This window comes from Anarhichas minor, unplaced genomic scaffold (assembly GCF_050575085.1).
Source record: "Anarhichas minor isolate MPS153535 unplaced genomic scaffold, ASM5057508v1 ptg000028l, whole genome shotgun sequence".
NCBI lineage: Eukaryota > Metazoa > Chordata > Actinopteri > Perciformes > Anarhichadidae > Anarhichas > Anarhichas minor.
Window position 1 is genome coordinate 14476180 of NW_027466474.1, and position 20385 is coordinate 14496564.

General features: G+C 44.0%; 1 protein-coding gene across 1 annotated transcript in view; it reads left to right on the forward strand.

Annotated features, from left to right (window-relative positions):
- Positions 1-20385, forward strand: part of tenm1 (teneurin transmembrane protein 1) — a 152546-nt gene that overhangs the window by 35784 nt on the left and 96377 nt on the right. The window contains exons 3-4 of the mRNA XM_076103401.1: positions 2811-3054; positions 9769-10007. Of these exons, the coding sequence (XP_075959516.1) occupies positions 2811-3054; positions 9769-10007 (483 nt within the window). The remainder of the gene's footprint in view (positions 1-2810; positions 3055-9768; positions 10008-20385) is intronic.

A 20385-nucleotide genomic window follows, 5' to 3' on the forward strand; every position in this document is an offset into this window, starting at 1 on the left:
TGAAATCGTTTGATGTCGCGAGGCGACAAGCGGGGTTGCGGTCCTGTACGGTACGACGCGATACTATACAGTGTTGTCTCAGGAGAACAAAAGAAAGTCTGTTATTTAGGTGCGCATAGGCCACTGTGTGTTGCGGGGACGAGCGTATAAATATGACACATCCGCTGGCTGCCAACGTTCACAAACTACACTTCTCAGCTGTTGCTATTCCATAGAAACATGTTCAACAAGCTAAAAATAGCAATTTGCTATGCGTGTGTGAAATGTGCCTCATCACAGATGGCCCGGAGCAATACACACCAACAACGACGGGAGGACAGCATTCAGTCAGAACCCCCCCCCCCCCCCCCCCCCCCCTGCTGCATTTTTCCTTGAAATCATGAAATAAACGCGCGACATGAGTAATGGCTCGGCACGAGTAAGAGATGATTTCATTGTGTCGGCATGCAGATGAGCGGAGACGGAATGTTTTATTGCGCGCTTCGGAGATGTGGCAAAGACAAATTCGGCCATGTTGGAAGATCAATAACCGGCAATGTGTTTTTTGGAAGATGAGAAACTTGTCTTCTGCTCAAACAGTATTTTGACAGAGTAGACTATGTCCTTTTGGAAGTACAAATATGCAGATATACACACACACACACACACACACAGACACAGACACACACACACACACAGGCACACGCAGAGGAAACGTCATGACTGCTGCCTTAACAGTATTCAGACTGCCATTTCAGCTGGACAGATGGCAATCCTGGAAGTATGACTGTGGAAATGTTTATAGGCCTATTTACAGAACAGTTCCTGTCCTGCCATAGCCTTCATACAACACACTGCTACAATATACATCTTGCAAATGTGAATTACCAGCGACTGAGAGCCATAAAACCTGATGTGCTATGTGGCATGTCAGCGAACATTGGCGAATGTGACAGAGCGCACTGGCTTACATGTGTGTGCGGAAGGCGAACAATAATTCAGTGTGAGGAGATGAAAGCAATATGATTTTTTAAACATCGCTTAAAATCTCACTGCGTGTGCCACAGACTTGCTGCCACGGAAATGTTGGCGAGAACACGTTCCATCACCGTTTCCCCGCAGCATTTTGGAAAAGATGTCGCCTCAGTTTTAGACATAATGGGCGGTTGAAGAGCAGTAACATGGTGTGTATGCTGTCAAAAGACTGAAACAAGATCCCTTCATTCTTTACTTTTCCCAGTTTCTATCACAAAATGGGTTCTCGCGTGTTGTCTGTGTAATACTCACAGTTGAATTGGGAAGGCTGTCTGGTGGCTAACATTTCTATATACTAAATTATTGCTGACATTCTGGCAGTTGTGGGCCAATACTGTCTGTCTTACAGATACTGGACTCCTCTCTCCCTTACAACTGGTCAGATTGTATAGAAGTCTATGAGAAAATGACTCTACTTCTTAATGGATTTATTACCTCAGTGAACATTGTAAACATGAGTTTATGGTCTCAATTGCTAGTTTCAAGTCTTCTTCAATACAGCATGATGCTCATTTAGCAAATGATGGTCCTATTTAGAGTCAAATAGACCATAAAGCAGGGTACGCTTTAGGGCGGAGCTACCTTGTGATTGACAGGTCGCTACCACGGCATTGTCCGGTCTGGGAGTTGTCTGTGTTTTTGTCTTACAACTTAAACCTTTTCACAGTGAGTTTGCAGCTCATGAAAGTTAATTGTAACCTTTCTGGTGGGCTAAAAAGAAAACGTACTTCGCACCAACCTCTTGTGTCACTTCGGGTTGAAAAAACCAAGATGGCGAACTCTAGTCTTCCTGTGCGTTCCAATTCACATACTACTAATACTAAGCATTTTTTACTATGTTCCAATACATATGTCAAATGCAGTGTACCAAAAATATCGGGATGAATGCATCCGTTCGCATTTAGCAGTGTGCAAACCAGCATGCCTTTCTGGCTTTTCTGACCCACAATCCTTTGCACAGCAGAGCAAGAGGGTCAAAGTGCAAGGTGCAATGTTATGAGGATGTTGTATGTCCCACATGAATGCAGACATGCAACAGTACGTACTAAGTCAGGGCAGCTGCAGTAACAGTGACTTCTCATATACAGTCAATGTGTACACTCACGAAAACATACCGACACATTCACGCAGGTGCATGCACACATGGACCTGAATAGTTAATAATCTGCGGTCGCACACTTAGACGGGCGTTCACACATTAAACAAACATATGCGCGCACATTTGTGTTGGCAGCACTGTAATTAGTCCGCGCTTGCTTTTTGGAAGACACACTGAAAAGAGAGAGAGAGAGAGAAAGCAGCGGGGAGGATGAGACGGGGCAGAAGGGGGAGTTATAGGGAAAGGGAGTGATAAATGATGGATTGAGAGAGCTCCAGCTAGACCCCGAGGTTACCAGTGTGAGGGAGTTGCAGCTGGCTAGCTCATTCCGTGGAGCTACAGATCTCATAATAAACATCACATGGGTAGTTTGGGCTGCCGGCTGCAGATTAAGCCAGAGCTGTTAGCTCTTTAAAGACTGCTCAATGCTGCAGCCAGCCAAGAACCTATTTATAGGGCGGCTGGAAGTGTATCAAAGCAGGTAGGAAGGGGAAGGCACCGGACAGACGCCGTTTCCGAGCTGATTTATGTCCCTCAATCAGTGTAATAACAATAAACTGTCAACTAACATGCCACTTTTATTTGTAATTTATGGCACTGCTCTCCTAATAAAGCTTTGTTTATTCCCCCCCCCCCCCCCCTGCCCCACCCTATCCCCGCCTCCTCCCCTCTGCTCCTCTCCGTCTCTCCGGTGCAGAGCTGCCCAGCAGTCCAGGTGGTCAGTTCACGTTCCGCCCGCTGCCCCCGCCTCCTCCGCCGCCGCACGCCTGCACCTGTGCCCGCCCGGCGCCCTACACCCAGGTCAGCCTGCAGAGGAAGACCATGCCGACGCGGTGCCAGGCCAGCCAGGGCGGCCAGGGGCCAGACACAGGCTCGAGCACAGACCAGGCACAGCTTCACAACAGCTGGGTGCTCAACAGCAACATTCCCCTCGAGACCAGGTAAGAAAATGCAGCAAATGTGCCTCCAAGTTTGTTTTTCACAATGGCCATTTATTTTTTTATTCAAACCAATGCACAAAAAGAGTTAATTTGGAACAAATAGTGAGGCTTCGTTCCAAAGATGCTTTCAGTCCAAAAGCGGTGGATATGTCATTTTGCAACAGCAACCCGCCAAATGAAAACATCCTCAAGGCAACCCGCCCCAATTCAACATCATGTCACTCTATTAAAGACATTCCTTTAATCTCACAAATGAGGCTCATTAGATTAGAGAACATGAGTTCGTCAGGAGTGTGTGTTAGTACACTCTCACAATTTCTTTAAAAAGAAGAAATAAAAAAAAGTCAGAGTGATTAAGAATGAATGTTGGACTTACGGATTTGTTAGGAAAGGACATGTTGTGCACGCGTACAGAGCAGTAAGTGGAACGCCATGCGGGCCTCTGGGGTATTATTACAGGACTTTGCGCACCATCAAAGTCGTAACGAATCTCTGCAGATCTTTTTGGCTCCTCATCATTTCCTTACCACCCACCGTCGACAGATTCACCAGGGGACCAGTGCCTCACAGTCTCTACTACCTAAAATAAAAGTGTATGTCAGTGCCGAGTAGCAATCCACTTTTCAGGAACACATTGTGATTCCACTCCCGATTGTACCGCCTGAGAATCCTTTTTTTTTTATTTCCCAAATGCTTGGAGACGAGCCGCTGGAATTTCGTCCCATCAAACAGAATTAAGCATTCGCTCGCTGCATAAGTAATGGTTGATCAGAGAATTATTTAGGAGATCCTCATTTGTGAGGCTGCTTCGGAGAAGGAGCAGCAAGGTGCGAAAGAATACGTTTGCATGTTTGATGAGGGCTCCGTGCGGCAGCTGAGTCCTGGTGTTATGAGCGAGGATGAGATTGGCAGGCTGCCACACCAGAGGAAGAGGCTTTAATAAGTTATGCATTAGGCCGTAATTAGATCTTACCTCATTTAAAGGAAGGGAAGAATAAAATTAGATTCAGTGACAATTTCAATTAATCATTAGCCAGCCATGACTATCAATGTCACAACTGCGTTGTGATTACAGTACTTGTGAAAATCCACCGTAAATATGATTCACGCTTTCTTTCTTTTTTTTGTGAGTGAGTTACAAGTCATTCAGGCGATATTTTCCGCTCATGAAGAAGTCTCTCCCGAAGAGAGATGTGATTATAAAACACAATTTCCGCAGCGTCTCGGCATATTGGACGGTGCCTTCTTGTCTTGATACATTTTTCGCATTTGGGAATTTTTTAGTCAAATAACTTTCATTTGATAGTGCGCTATTAGTTCTGAAACATAAAATGTAATCATCTGCACAGTCAATAGAATAGTGCCCCCTCATAACATAATTCAGATGTTATTAGCTCTTTTCTATCTCGCTTTTGGCGGTGGGGAAGACAAAGTCCTCGCTGCTTAACTGTTTGGGGTTGGATTTAATATTCAAGCACCCTCCCCCCCCCCCCCCCCCTCTCTCTCTCTCTCTCTCTCTCTCCTCTGTCACACTGCTAATCTAATGATTTCATATTTTTGCTCTCACCCTGACGCTGCCCGCTATCGGGCTCAATCTCAGGCGCGGGATTAAAGATTTATCAAGTATTTACAAAGTTGACATGGCGGCTCATGCTGACGGAATTAGAAGCGATGCCGTGACCTTAAACAAAAAATTGTTCAGTATCTCCTGCTGTCAAGTACACTTCCATATTCCTCGACGCGCCGGTTGACGGATCGGTATTGAAACGTATTGACGTTGCGTCAGCGGAGATTAAGATTGTTTGAAGTGCGCATAGATTTACTTCTCAGACTCGCATCCGTTATGTTTCCGGAGAGGCCGTGCTCGTGTAAGTGGAAGGCCGCAGATATGGGTGTTCGATATATCTGACTGGGTCTCATGCTGGGTGTGTTAAGAGGCATAACACATGTTGGGACTGTAATAAATTGACTGACTTGATTGCCTTCTCCCCCCCCCCCCCCCTTCTATCTGTGAGAAATGTGGGACTACTTTGAATCACATGCTGTGCATGTGCAGCCACGCACCGAAAACTTTCATACAAGTGCATCTGCATGTACCTGTGCTGCATGCACGTAGACCTCCACACACACACACACACACACACACACACACGCAGTCATCCGCACACATCCAGGTAGAGGCAGCCCTTGGGCCGCAGACACCCACCTCCTGGAGAGGGGAGAACTCTCATTTTCTTGCCGTCTCGGGGGAAATCTGCCCTCTGATATGAATTCAGAGCTTCCTGGGCGTCGCCCCTGGATATTGTCTGAGGAGATCAAAGGCAGGCAGCTGGGGAAGAACAGTGAAGCGTTATTTTTTATTTTTTTAAAGCGCCGCACAAGAAGAATAGAGTTCCACTGCGCGTTGACAAATGCAATTTCTTCAGCCGGATTGTGATCCCTTTCGCTCTGATCCACCTTCAGCAGAGCAATAAAGAGCATCGCAGTGGGAGCCGACCTGTGCGCCGGTGTCCAAAATGTGAGAACGCTCACCCGCGTTTGACATCTTTTTGTGTATGCTCGTCTTGTGGGGTGGGGGGCATCTCGGAGCCGAGCTTTGTCTCTCTATATGTGTGTGTTTGTGCGTGTGTGTTTGTCCTAAATTTGTTTTGGCCTTTCAGAGTTGAACTGCCTTTAACCCTCAGGTGTTGCTCCATGTGCAGCCTCCTGTGTCCCCCATCTGACTCACAGCTTTCGGCCGACGCTGGATGAGTGGATGGAGACAGGACGGGGGGGGAGGGGGCAGACAGTGAAGGATGGATGTCATCTGACTCTCTCTTTAAACTCAGACACAGTTCCACGGAAAAAGAGAAACACGGAGAAAGACAGGGGCTAAAGATGAACAAAAAGAGAGAATTTGAATTAATAAGCAAATTAAAATATCCACCTTACCCCAAATTAAGTCCATTATTGAGACCTAAAAAATAAATATTTGAGTTAAAAAGATCTGTCAATATGTTGAGTTGCTTTTAACGAATGCTTTTTATTTTTCCTCTTTTTTGTGCTTTATAATCTTGCTCTAATGTATGTTTTCTTTCTTAAAGTGCTTTAAAGTGCTTCTGTGTTGAAAAGGTGCTACAGAAATAACCTTGTCTGGCCTCGCCTTGAGGTTATTTCACCATGCTTTCCTATGCTAATGAGTCATCATTGTGATTTGCATGACACAAGCGCTATGATCGGCTTTATTCTGACGTGCATCATGATACCGAAAACCCGTTTCCGGAACATTCTCGAAACACTCCCCCCAGAATTTGTCTCTTTGTCTTTTAAGAAGAATCCATCCTCCAGGCTGAATGACACAGGAAGATGGATGTGTTTTTGCCGTGCATGAGGGCAAACGGACGACGCGGTCTTGTGTCCGGCGTCGCTGCATGTCAGTCTGCTGTCTGGCCCCGCTTTAATGGCCTGTCCTCCGAGGGCCCTTCAGAGACCGCGGTCCCACCAGCAAGCCTGTGACCTCACACCCTTCGCAGCGCGGATGGAATAACACTCTGGCGAGCTGCGCGTCTGCCCCGACATATCGCACTCGCAGCCGGTATTAACCCTCAGAGAGCACACGGTAACCTGGGGGCAATCATTGCTTGTCTGGGAATTCCAGGAGCTCCGGGATATATATATATATATTTTTTGTTATAAAAAATACACGCACACACACTGCAGAGGGTAAAAAAATAAACCAATGAATCATACCTGCTTTTTTTTTTTTTTGGCTTCTGACAGCCTTTGTTTCCCCCACACCATCAGTCTTTGGTCCTTTCTTTGATGGAAGTCAATGTGGCCAGAACAAGCTGAGACTGCTTATAATTGGCAGCCCAGACTGTTATTTTACAAATTGCCTCATTTCCCAAACCCACGAATATTTCTGCTTCCTCGTCTGACACCGTCCAACCCTCGTCCTCCATTATCCGAACGCAATATAGATGAAATGCTACCTAGATTAATTGCCCTTCAGCTTACTCTCCTATCATCATCCGCCATCTAGCGCGCTCTTTTTCATAATGAAAACGAGGCTCGTCTCCGTTTAACTAATACGGCCGTATAACTTAAGTAGTCGCTTTGATGAGTCAAAAAAAGGAATAGGTAAGTCATTGATCCTCGGCTGCCGGGGCTTCTCCATTCTCTTTCATATCAGTGCTGCTCTGCATCACAGTAGCTGCTCATCATGTTGCACGATGAGAGGCACAAATTTGGGCTTCGTCTCTGATGAGGGACTTGGACTGAATGAGATGCTTATCATCTCATATTCTGCGGCTGATACATTATCTATATAGCGTGCTGTGGGTGTATTACGTAGATTGTTTTCTATAACGTCCGCTCTTTAAAATTGTCACATGCTCACCTCGAAGAAACTAATTTGTGGTGGGACATGATCTAAATTGCAAGTAAAGTCGTAGCGCTTTGGGATTTCCTTAGGCTACTTTTCTTCCTCAATTTTAGCTTTCGGGATTAATCTTTGATGATGCATCGCCTGCGAGTTTTAAGAGACCACTTAAATTAAAAGCACACAAATGCGGCCAAACATGTGGGATACGAAGGGCTTAGTTTGGGACAGCGCTGAGAGCTTTTTTCTCAACAGGTGAGGTTAGAGAGGGCTGTATCTACCATGGCAGTGGTAAAGTAGAGCAGTCCGTCCTGTGTGTCATATTTGAATCCTTAGCCAGCCTCTATGTGTCATTTAGAAAAAGAGGGGGTCTCCTCTAAAATCTCACCACCTTGAGGGCCCGTTAAATGAGTTTCAGTCAGGCGTACTTCAGAGCGAGGCTGAACTCCGCTGAGTGCAGATTATTATAAATAGAAGCAGAATAAGATGCCAGATAACTCAAGTAAGATGATGTCCGTGCTAAGCTAATTGGTGAAGGATTAAAGCGCTGTCCTACGATAAGATATTGTTTCCAAATTCACTATATCATCTACTTAATGAGACAAAAACAGTGGTCCCAGAGGTGGCAGGTAGTTTGTGTGGACGCACTGTGTGCTGGGGCTCCGTCTCCTTAAGAATAGGACGGACATTAATCGTCCTTTTACTCAACTGCTCCAAATAGTAACAATTATAGCTTACCAACTATAACTTCCAGCATGGAAAGAGTATGGAGGGTGGTGTAATGGCCGGAGGTTCTCTGTCCGTCCATCCGTAATATCTCAGGGACGCCTTAAGCTAAATTCTTCAAATTTGGCACCAACGTCTACTTGGAATCAAGAATGAACTGATTAGAATTTGGTGGTCAAAGGTCACTGTGAACTCGCGAAACACATTGTTTTGGTCGTAACTACAGAATTCGTGTGCTAAGTAACTGTCAAACGGGATAAAATGATCAAGTGTTGACATTTTGGGCAAACATTGGATGTAACCTGCAAGATGACTGGTTGGTACATGAAAAACCATAAAGGGTTTTCTGGCCTTTCCAAAGGAGACAAAATGTATGAAATGGATTAAACAGTGTGTTTGTATCAGCTCTAATGTCAGCTGCAATCATTAGCATGTCCAGCTAACAAGTAGCCCAACACTGTTACTCCCCAAGGCCAAGGAGCACATCATCAAGTAACTGCATTAGTTTGTGTAGTTACAGGTTCTAGCAGACGGTTCAGGGCTTAGGTTAGCGTTATAGCAGCTCTGTCCTGTCCTGCTCTTTATTGGATTTGGGGAAGTTTACACTCCAGCAACCGCAGCCAACACTGAACACATCATCATCTGAGCCTTTTCTCTTGTAGCAGTAAAAGTGAAATCATATTTTCAACAAGTAAGCTAAACAGCCAGACAGGAAACTAAATACCATTCTTACATTTCCCCTCACTTTATAGCTCTTCTGTCAATACAAGAAAAATGCTTCTTTATTTCCATCTCTTCTGCTAGCTGCAGCTAAATGAACTATAGCTAGACCGTTGTCTTTTCAAATGAATAAATGTAAACATTGTAGGCTGCAACTCCGCCGTGAGGGCTGGGAGATGGGGTTAACGGAAGCGCTAGTCCGCTTACTCTATGTGCTCCATGGATGCGAAAGATCAACAGAAGATCCGGACGATTCTATCTGAATTGTTCTTACTCGGAAGTCAAACTCTTTTTTGCTCAATGCACCACTGAGCAACTTCCAAAGGAATGAACGGGGCGCCGCCTCCAACTCTGTGCCCGCTTTCTTTTTTTTTAAGCGTCCCCGTGCTTGTGGCCGTCAAACTTTCCAACTCCTCCAGAGTCAACAGACTTGGACTTATTTCACCCCTGTCAGCAGCTATAACCCCATTATTCATGTATTCATATCTAAATTGTGCAATACTGACTTAACTGTATATATCATTCAACTGTGCAATACTCTGGCGTTAATACTGCATTTATACTGTATAATTTAAGTAATATTCATATTCATACCATTCCTGCATTTTAAACCCTTAATCATAGATCCCACTGACAGCATTCATATTGTTAACACTACTGTTTTATAGACATGTTTTCACATATTTTCTATTTCAATTTTTAAATGTATTGTTGTTAGTATATTGTAGTACAATGCACACATTTTAAATACTTATTTCTATTTTCCTTATGACTTTGTTTGTATGTAGCCCCCCCGGGACCAATAAAGTGTTTCTGATATGATTTACAGTCATAGCAGCAGCAACTTAAGGAGGAGGAGATCATCGAACGGTCAATGAATGAATTCCTTCTTTGTGTTTCTCCCGCAGACACTTCCTGTTCAAGCAGGGCTCTGGGTCATCGGCTCTCCTGTCAGGGGCGGGGCAGGGTTACCCTCTGACCTCCGGGACGGTGTACTCCCCTCCACCCCGGCCTCTCCCGCGGAGCAGCGTGACCAGACCGCTGTTTACCTTCAACAAGCCTCACCGCTGCTGCAACTGGAAGTGCACGGCCCTGTCCGCGTCGCTCCTCACTCTCACCCTGGCCCTGCTGCTCACCTACGTCATCGGTGAGTCCCGGCACGCGTTAAACCACCGAGCACACCGTCGTGCTTAGCTGCGCAGGAAGATTTGCTTTTTGTTTGCTCTGATTTATTTTTTTTTTTTTAAATCTACATTTTCAAAAACAAACAGGGATTTTAACACACATGCAATGTTGCAGGTTTCAAAAGGTAAAAAAAATACAGGAACATAAAAAAAGAAGAAAGAAAACACAGTAGAGGAGAGGAGATCGATAGGGATCAAAGCGGGACTTCTGAAAATGTAATACTATTACTTACTCTGAAGGAGTTGGCTTTAAACACAGCAGGCTATGTATTCTAAATGTGATCCTCTGTAGAATAGTCTGAATTGTAAATTAGCTATCCTGGACTAAAGCGCACAAAACTGGCCTTTACTCCGTGATGAATGCACACATCCAGGAAGTACTATCTCATTCATTGTTTTTCTGTCCGGCTCACACACCCACGATTACACACACCTTAGTACTTTTCTACCTTTTTTTTCCCAGCCTTGTTACTTGTATTTAGGAATCTATCCAATTCATTCTTATCCTTATTGTCCGTGCGCTTTTTTTAATGTTTATTTTTACTTGTTTCTTAAATATTTACCTTTATCTTATTTGATCACAATTCACATTAGTAGCAGTGTAAAGGGTGGTGAACACTTCCTCCACCACTGACTATTACTGCCGATACATGCGGCAATTTGCTAGTGAACGCAGATTTTAGGAGTCATACTAATTTAGTAACTCATTTGCATCTTTAAAATTCAAGAAAGTTCCAGGGGTTGTTCTGCAGTCTGGAAGATCGCCTGCAGAGTTTGTCAAAGTCAAATACCCAATTCATTCATCGATCCCCTACGATTGCAACCGACTCCCTCTTCATCGTCAACCTTGGCCCGGCCCTCCACCCTCCGGCACATCGCCTTCCCTCCTCCAGCCAGATATCCCAACCCTCCGCCCGGGCCGGTTCATTCCCCTCCTATGGCGGCGCTCAAGGTCACGGCGGAGCAGGCGGGGGGGGGGGGGGGTTCGCATTAATCACACACGGGCACACATCACAGACAGACATCAGGCACGCACACCGGCGAATCCATGCAGATTAATCCCCAGGCCGAACCCGCGCTATTCCATTAATGTCCCGGCCCCGGTAATTAGTGCATTAGTGAGGAGCGTGAGCGATGACTCGGAGACGACACCACCTTTTAATTGGTGTCATGCTCCACTCCTGCTTGGCAATGATCGATCTCCGTGTTGACATCGCCACGGCAACCGCGCCCAAGACGTATGGGATGTACCAGCGCAGATGATAAGTTGGCCCTGTACATCAAAGATGTCCGAATAGCAAGATTAAAGTGGTCGTGGACTTAATGTCTGTGTCTAGGGGGGAGAGGTTGAGACACAGGCCACCAGATGATTAGGTTCCCTCATTACATAATGACTCAGTCATCTTAACGGATTCATTAACAGCCACTCACGGGATGAGAAGAAGAAGAACAATCATTCTCCCCCAGTAGTTTTCATTTCTCTTTTTCATCTTCATCAAACAACAGCCGTGCTGATTTTTATTGATTTTGAGTCGGTCTCTCATTAAATCAGGTTGTTATTGAATATTAATTCTCATCATCATAGTCATTATAATAAGAAACTGAATTAATTGTCTCATTCGAGCAGTGTTAAAAAATATGATAATGAATCATCTTTTATTCCGAATATAATCAGCTCCTGCAGGTTATTCTTGTTAATTGGGACATATTTAATATTATTTCCCCACTGAACAAGTTTCTCAGCAAATAACAATACATGTATCTTGCTTATTACATTTATTATTCATGTATCTGTCATTTTTTTAATGTATAAGACCAACCTCGTGCAAGCAGAGCTCAAACCATCGCTTAATGACTTGATTTGACCGTCAACACAATTAAAATTTTCAGGCTCAAATACAAAATATTCCTTTTTTTCAGCTCCTCAGTTATGACGATTTGCTACTTTTCTTTATCGTGTGTCATATTAAAGTAAATATCTTCAGGGTTTTGGAGTGTTGGTCGGACATAATAGCAATATGACTGCATTATCTTACATTTAAAGACCAAATGATTAATGGATTCATCTAAAAACAATGATAGCTAGATTGACAGATAACAAAAAAAAGTGGCTAGTATTTTCATGAACAGCCACAACTTGTAAGTAGGTAACTTTTAGTGTGTGTTATCTGTCAGCCGTGATACTGCAGAGGCCTCTTCCTGAATTAAGACATTTGCAACACACACAAAAAAAAGACATATTCCTTTACAGTCGTGCCAAGCTGCAGCCCGACGTTTCAGAATGCCGGAGATGCTTCTCCTCCTCGGAGAAAATCACGGTGGAGCAGCTGTTACATTTGGCTGAGTCTTCATCTTCTTCTCATGACGCTCAGCCAAACTTCACACTTCTCGCCTCGCTCGTCCGTGGCTCAGCGTGTAGCGGGTGGAGGTGCGCCGTGACCGGTATGGTGTAACAGCCAGGTTCATAGTTCAATAAACAAAATCTGACTTTGATGATTTGCAGCAAAAAAAAAAATATTGTTCTTGACAGTTCGGGATCCACCCTCGGAATCATTGCCAGTCCTTTAAGCTCTTTGTGTAAGTTACGGGTTTTACTAACTTGTTGGAAAAGTAACCCGGCAAACGATGAAGCAATAATATGATGTCTCAAATTAAGGTTTCCAATTAGCACAATAATAGGAGGATGCGTGATTGCGGAGATAATGCTGTGCCTAAGTGATTGCAGTGCACTGTATGCCCCCTGTTGTGATTAGCTAAGGCAGGCCTCCTCTCTGTCTTTACTGCCCTCTTTCCTCTCCTCCCATACCCCCCCCCCCCCCCCCCCCCCCCCCCCCCCTCCCGGTGCTGCGGGGCCTGCATATAGCTTTGTTAATTTGTTTATCTCCCAACGTACCCCTCCCTCCTGCAGTCGCGGCTTGTTATTAAGCACAACACGGCCATCAGATATGAGCAGCAGGCATTATGGTAGCGAACGGGGCATTTAAGGAGAGATAGAGGACAGATTAAGATTGCAGCTGTAATCTTGAAGAATATTGCTACTGACAGTAACTCATTTTACTATTCTAAGCCTTGTTTGAGTTCTGCCTCCGTGAAAAACAAAAACAAAAAAAACTCGACCTGCCTACTATTGCTCTATCATGTAGTCAAAAAAAAAAAGAAGAAGAAGCTAATTAGAGTATTTTCTGCATTAATGAATGTCTTGCTGTTTTAAACAGTTACAACCCTGGGTTGTTGAATCAAATATGAGGAGAGGGCGGAACGTGTCAGTTATGAAAGATAATCATCTCTATGGCAACAGGGAGAAGCCTCTGATGCATTGAAATGAGCGAGTCAAAAGCACCCCGCAATCAAATAATCACCTCCAAATCTCATTTCACTTGCACACACACAGCGACACATTGCACCCTCTTTATTTTTTGAAATATTTATTTTTTTGCAACAACAAAGACACCGGAGTGGCATACGGATATGAAGGTAGGGGCGGATTCACGTTAATGGCATCTACAGTATGTAATATTGAACTAGAGAGAGTAACTGTGTGGGGAAGCGTGGACAGCGTACACTTTAAGCTGAGATCTTCTTTATAGTTCTGTTGTGCAATACGTGCTGCTTCAGGGGTCCTGGCGGTTCCATAAAGAACCAAATGAGTCGTTAGTGGCTTTAAGTTCATTACTTTCACGCTATTTCTTTCAGTAAATCTGCTCTCACAGTTTGATGGCAATTCAAAGCATCTGCCTTAAAAGTTAGCCATTATTCACAGGGGGTCAAATCGAGTACACTCTGCGAAAGTGTGTGTGTGTGTGTGTGTGTGTGTTTGTGGCGTCTGTGCGTTCATTAGAGCTGCAATAATGATCGTTTCCATTACCAATAAATCCTAACCCGATTGTTTTGGTTCCTCGGAGCCTGAGGTGACGCCTTCAAATGTCTTGTTGTGTTCAACAAACAGTCAAAAGGATATTTAGTTCACAAGAATATCAGAGAAAACAGCACATTGGAAGCTGCTGCAGCAAATGTTTGGCTTTTATTGCCTGCAGAATTACACAAATTATTCACCGATTACCAAAATAATTGTATTTATTTTCTGTCAACCCCACTAATTGATGAATTAGGCACTTGTATCAGTTTGAATGTTTATGTAGGTAGCCTAGAATAATCCTGAAACGGTTTTATCCACTAGTGAATTGGCACAGATTCATTGATCCATGAACAATATGAGCAATTTTGATCGATTGACAATGTAAGTAATTTATAAAGCAAAACATAAATTCTGCTTTCAGATTTTTAAATGTGATAATTTACTGTTTTATGTCATTCTAAATGTAACAGTCTTTGGTTGGACAAAACCAGCAAAGTTGAAGATTTGAAGAAGGATTTTCTTTATATTTGATCAATCAATTAATCATCAAACTGATTAATTAAGAATTTGAAATACCAGACTATGTGCTCGGTGGCTAGAAGTGAATAGCAGTACTTAAGTCGCTCCCTCTTGATCTGGATTTCTCCTCCAAATGTCCTCGCCAGCCTGGTCTGTCTCAAGGCACCGCGCTGATTATAGCTTATAATGAATTAAGTGCTCATTCTTTTCTATGGTGTTGACCACCCTGGATAACAAGTTGAAAAATTACAACTGGGATCTTAGCAGCACATTATGCCAACGATACATTACGGCAAGAAGACATTTACTCCGACACGTGCTCACATTTAAAAACAATATGTATGACGTTAAGGATCTGTGGAGACCTTGGAGCATTATTATTAGACATGATTCTTTCTTTATTTTCATTTTAGCCCTTTTCATCACAGAAACACTGAGAGACAACCACAACCACTGCACTACATAAGGCCTCGTCTAAGTCCGTGCTCATAGACAATTAACCACAACATCCAGACAGAAAGGTCACCCCCAACATGCTAAAGACACAGGTAGCGAGAAAAGCTAACATTTGCAAATAATATCAAATAAGCCACCTACAGCTCTTGTATCATTTTTATAATGATAATAAGATAAAATAATTTTTCACTCTTTCAGCTGCTGCATCTTCTGACAGTCACACGAGAGGCTGCGGTGTAAACACCGGCGTTTGCTCCAGCCTGCTCTCACTGTCGCTGTGCTAATGTGAGTGCGTTGGCAGTGATGTATTGAACAATCTTGTCAATCATTAACCACGTTGTGAGGTGGACAAATGATTTATGACAGCGTTTAACATGTTTGATGTGGAAAAATATATATATATATTCAGGAAGATCTTGCCTTAGACACCAGGAAAGCAGTGATGTGAGAAAAAATACTGTTAATGTAAACTGAATGTAAATTCAGTCAGGAGAACATTAGTGGAACAGCCTTAAGCTGTAGGTGTCCGTCAAAAGACTTGTGCTAAATTGGTTTGTTTTCTCCACAGATTCAGGTTTAAAAGTAATTAGTGTAATACATAAATTAACAACAGCTGAACATTTTAATTGGTGTTTGACTTAATTAGGAGCCAAGAACAAAAAACATTAATGGCGGCCCTCTTTCTGCTGGAACCCCCATGTTAGGATGCAAATGGTTCAGTCCGCACCTGCGCTAAGGTTTGATTTGACTGTGCATAAGCACGTATTTCATGGCGTATTTAGCTAGCGTTAACTGCGTCGATGTTGCATTACTGTCGACCCAAATTTAAGGCGGCTACTTAGCAGGGAAAGACGAAAGTGAAGAGGGAAACGAGAAGCTAAAATTAGCGAAACGTTTCTGTCAAAGGAGACGTGAATTACTAGCTAAGCTGTGCACTAGTTTCATCTGCTTTGATTTAAGCTAGCTCTGATGACGTTAACAGGTCTGGTGGGCTCGTTTCGTTGGCTGTGGACATCTGTTTAGATTGGGATTTGGTCTGTTTATGAGATCCAGACAGAAAGCCCAAGAAGCAGTTTTAGAAAGCAAAAAAAAAAAGAGGGCAACGTAAATTAACAATTAGCTTTTAATTACTTCCAAATACAGCCAAGAAAGGCCTTCCAATTTGTGTGTGTGTGTGTGTGGGGGGGGGGGGGGGGGAACAATTGTGACTAGTGATCGGTGGTTCATCACACTGGCTCACACAAAATCAATTTATGTTTACTGCCTGGTCGGTTGAATGAACCTGGCTCTCAACTTGCATAACCAGCAGCTGTTGTGTAGACGGGAGAGCTGTTAGCTGATGAAAGTACCTGAGGAAAGCAGCTGATGTCTGCTCAGAGAGTTGCTGGATTTGTTGCACAGGCTCTTTTTCTCCTTCTCCTTTTTCTCCTTTTTCTTTTTTTAAATAAAAGCGCTCAAGGGCTCTGAAAAGTTTTTCAAATCTTGTGACAAAGTTGCAAACACTGGAGAAGAGCAGAGGAGTGTGGAGTTGAGGGCGGATGGATGAATTTATAGTAGTACATGTTTACAAAACAGTGATGGTATTATCAGATGGTATATGTGTCCACTTTAGGCTAAGTTTATATTGTGAGAAAAACTTCTATACATTACCACGGAGAGGTCAGCAGCAGGTCCCCTACCATGTGATGCAGTTGATATTTTATTATGCAACACAATAAACCTACATCCTGTCTCAGATATATATATATATATATATACATATATACAGTATATACGTATATACTTGAGTTACAACAGATTTAGACTCATTGCAGAGACAAAAGAGACTTCTAAGAGTCAGTCAGATATTGTGTCTCGTCACCGTAGGAAAAGCACAGCAATAAAAAATTCTAATTATTGATAGATGACTTCTATTTAGCCGCGGCAGGTTCAGGGACCTGCTGCTGTGCATGTTGGCTCACTTGTCACTCTTGTCACGACTTACTGGGACACTTGAATAGATCAGAGCCGTTGTTATTGTTCTTGTTCGTCACCTCTACTTTCCTGCCATGACATGTTAAAATGTCTGCTATGGGAAAAAAAGGCCGACTGTCTTGGTGACAAGGGAACAAAAACTACGCATCACTTGGAGTATCAGAGTTGTTTTGTCCCGTTGACAAGACAACAACCAGCGTCCTCGATCCGCCGATTAGAAGTAATATTCCTGGCCATTCTGGGTCCCTCATAGTGCTGTTGTGTACAGTATCTTGGATTGAGTAATGCTGTTGTCGCTAGGTAATGGTAGCTGCCATTGCATAAATGGTTTAACCACAGCAAATGTATTTTGTCTCACAGTATGTATTGTCATATATACTACTGTCAGACATAAGGGAACATCGGCTTCTTTGGTCTGAGGCTGGTAGTGATCCAGCACCGCTTTCTCTCGTGCCATATAGCCGGCGAGCTCTGTCCATCTTCCGCACCAGTGCTCCCGGCTCCTCTCGTTGCAGTGTTTCAGTAAACACGCCTACTATAGCAATGGAGGCAGAGCGTTACCTTTTGTTTCTTCTTTCTTTTAGCTAAAGGTACTCACAGTAAATCAGGACTTGGCTGCTGTAGCTATCATTCCAACTACAGAGTAACTCGGTTACAAGCGGTATCAGAAGTAGTACAGTATTTCATATTTTATCAAACTCGTTTTTCATAAGTTTCAGATTCAGTCTTTATGTGCAAAGTAATTAAGGAAGTGTCCCAACAGTAAGACGGGTGTGCAAGGAACAAAGAAGCGAGGCCTTTTTGAACAAAGCCATGTGGAAGAAAAGACATGCCCAAAATAAAAGGATAGTCCCAAGTCCTTCAGTAAATTGGAAAAGCTGAAATGTGCTGATTCACTCTGCTGGAGATCTGCCACTTTTATTCAGTCTGAGCTGCTGTGCCCCGAGTGCAATCAGACGGCACAGTCTGCAGGCCATCGAGCACACACTGTACTCTGTGATGGCTGCACTGAGTATAGGAAGAAATGCTTCTCAAGATTTCGGAACGTTTAGCGACATCAGTTCCCGAAGCTATAGGTATAGGCGGTAAAGAGCGCAATGCAATGAATGCAAAATTGCTGAGATGATAATATCCTCGGTGGACTGAACAGGATGGCAGTCTGGTGTGTTAGCAGGTGGTGGGCAGGAGGCCATAGCTTGTGCACGGAGGTAAACGTCAGAACGTCAGCCGAATCCGGTGTCGGGCATGAAGCTGCCGAGGTGTCGAGTTGGGCCGGTCCTAATGAAACGTTACCTTCTCCCAAAGGGAGGTTTTTTTTTTTTTCGAAACAGGTGGTCGTCTTGTTTGCCTGGGATCAGCAGCGATCGTCTTCATTGTGCAGCTCTTGTCAAGGAGGGCAACTGGCAACCAATTATCTACTCAGCAGCAATGCTGAGTCGGTAGGATCGGCTGCTACAACTTGTTTCCAGTAGGGTCTGGATGCTGTAACCCTTTCTATTAGGAGTGCACTGGCTCGGCACAGTACAGTGTTGGACACTGTCACACGGTGACTCAATCACAGTGCAGCACCGTGTGTTGGCTTTATTCTCTTTGTCTCAACACATTAGTTATAGCTCACACCGAGGGGGCTTTCACCTTGAGTCCCTGTGTGTGCACTTATGCACACGTGTGTTTTAGGGTACTGTACGTGTGTATGTACTCTAAACTCAAGGCTCATTATTTTCTGTTTCTAGTTTATAAAATGAAAGAATTGGCAATTTAATTGTTTTTTTTGTTATTGTAACACCATATTATTAAAATCATTTTTATATTTTTCATGTTTCCGACTCTAGTGCGTAACCGGTAACACATTTGTGTTTCTTCCTCATTTTTCTCCTCACTTTCTGTTCATGGACGCCTTTCCCTGCTCTTGTTTACTGTAAACAGGGCTGTTGTTCAGTGTTCTTGCAGAAAAGAAAGCAACATATTTTGGGGCGCATGAGGACAGCATTTTTTTGGGGAAACAAACTGTTCCGCTCCTTTTACAAAATGTTGGGGAAAATCTGTAAAACAAACAACAACCAAACAAACAGAAAACAAACAGTGATCCTTACATGTCTGCGTATCTGAGTCCAAATGTGTGTGTGTGTGTGTGTGTGTGTGTGTGTGTGTGTGTGTGTGTGCGTGCGTGTGCACATGAAAGTGCGTGGGTAACTTTGTGATTGCGACTGTGTGTGCTTCTGTGTGTGTGTTTCCTCCTCAGCCCCAGCTTCTTTCAGCCAGCTGCTTCATGCCTCATTGGGGTCGGTATTGATTGGTCCAGTTTCTCTTTGTTTTCAGTCGTCTGATTCAGCTCTAAGAAACCCGCTGGCCTTTGCTAAAACTGCCCTAACAGCTACAGGAGCCTTTGGTAAAATTGCTTTAAATGGCTAGACAGACTCTGGTCAAGAAAGCTCTGAATAGCGAGAGAGCCCTTTTGGTAAAATGTCTCCAGAAGGTCAGCGAGGCTGCAATGAAAATAGCCTCAATAGCTCCGATAGTTCAACAGGCCAGATGCTCTCAAACGCGTGCACACGGACGTGCACCACATCTCAAAAAAAAACTTTTTATTTCTCCTCTCTATTACACTCACGCACACACAAACGCAGTGACACGCCCACGCAGAAACACACGGAAACTGTGCGGTACGTGACTGAACGGTAGTTGTGATTCGCAGTTTTTTTTTTCTCACATCGGTTGACGCTGAATGCCGGAGGGGGAATCTTAACATGGCGCCGCTCCCCTCCTCATTTAGCACTATTCTGTCTGTTGTAACATGAGTCAGCTTTCAGAAAAGGACCAGATCAGTAAGACAGCGAGTGGGAGACAGACAGTGAGATAGAGAGAGAGAGAGAGAGAGACATAGAGAGAGAGAGAGAGAGAGAGAGAGAGATAGACATAGAGAGAGAGAGAGAGAGAGAGGGGGGGGGGGGGGGACTCTGACAGGAAGAGAGAGTGGGCGTGATTAGAAATGAAAGAACAACAGAGCGACGCGGGAAGCAGATCTGTGTACTTGGTGTACTGTCGCTGCCGTGACTAACTAGATGACAGTGACGGTGAGTTCTGCTGGTAAATAAACACCCGGATACACGGCAAATCTCATCATTCACGAAGTGTGTTGCCACCTCCGCTCTGCCTTTATCCCTCTGTCTGTCATTTCATCCCCCCTGTTTGTTTGTTTTTTAATCCAAACAGGACTTCCCATTCCAGATTTAGCAAGGTCACACCGACGACGAGTCCTGAGGTTCTTATACCAGACGAGACGCTGTGGAGTACGCACGCTTGTACACAAGCAAAAGTCAGCAGACTCGTGCACATGAGCACGCGCAGTGATGACAGTGGTATTAGTAGCTTTCAAGGGTTTTTTTGTGGAGGGGAGTAAGAAAAACACTTTAGCGCCTCTCGTCTGTCAGAGTGGAGCGAGGGCCGACGAGGCGAATAAGGCGGGAGGGCAGGCGGGGCCCCAGGCTCTTAGTCTCTACTCTAACGCTGACTTAGACACAGATTTGTTTTATTGT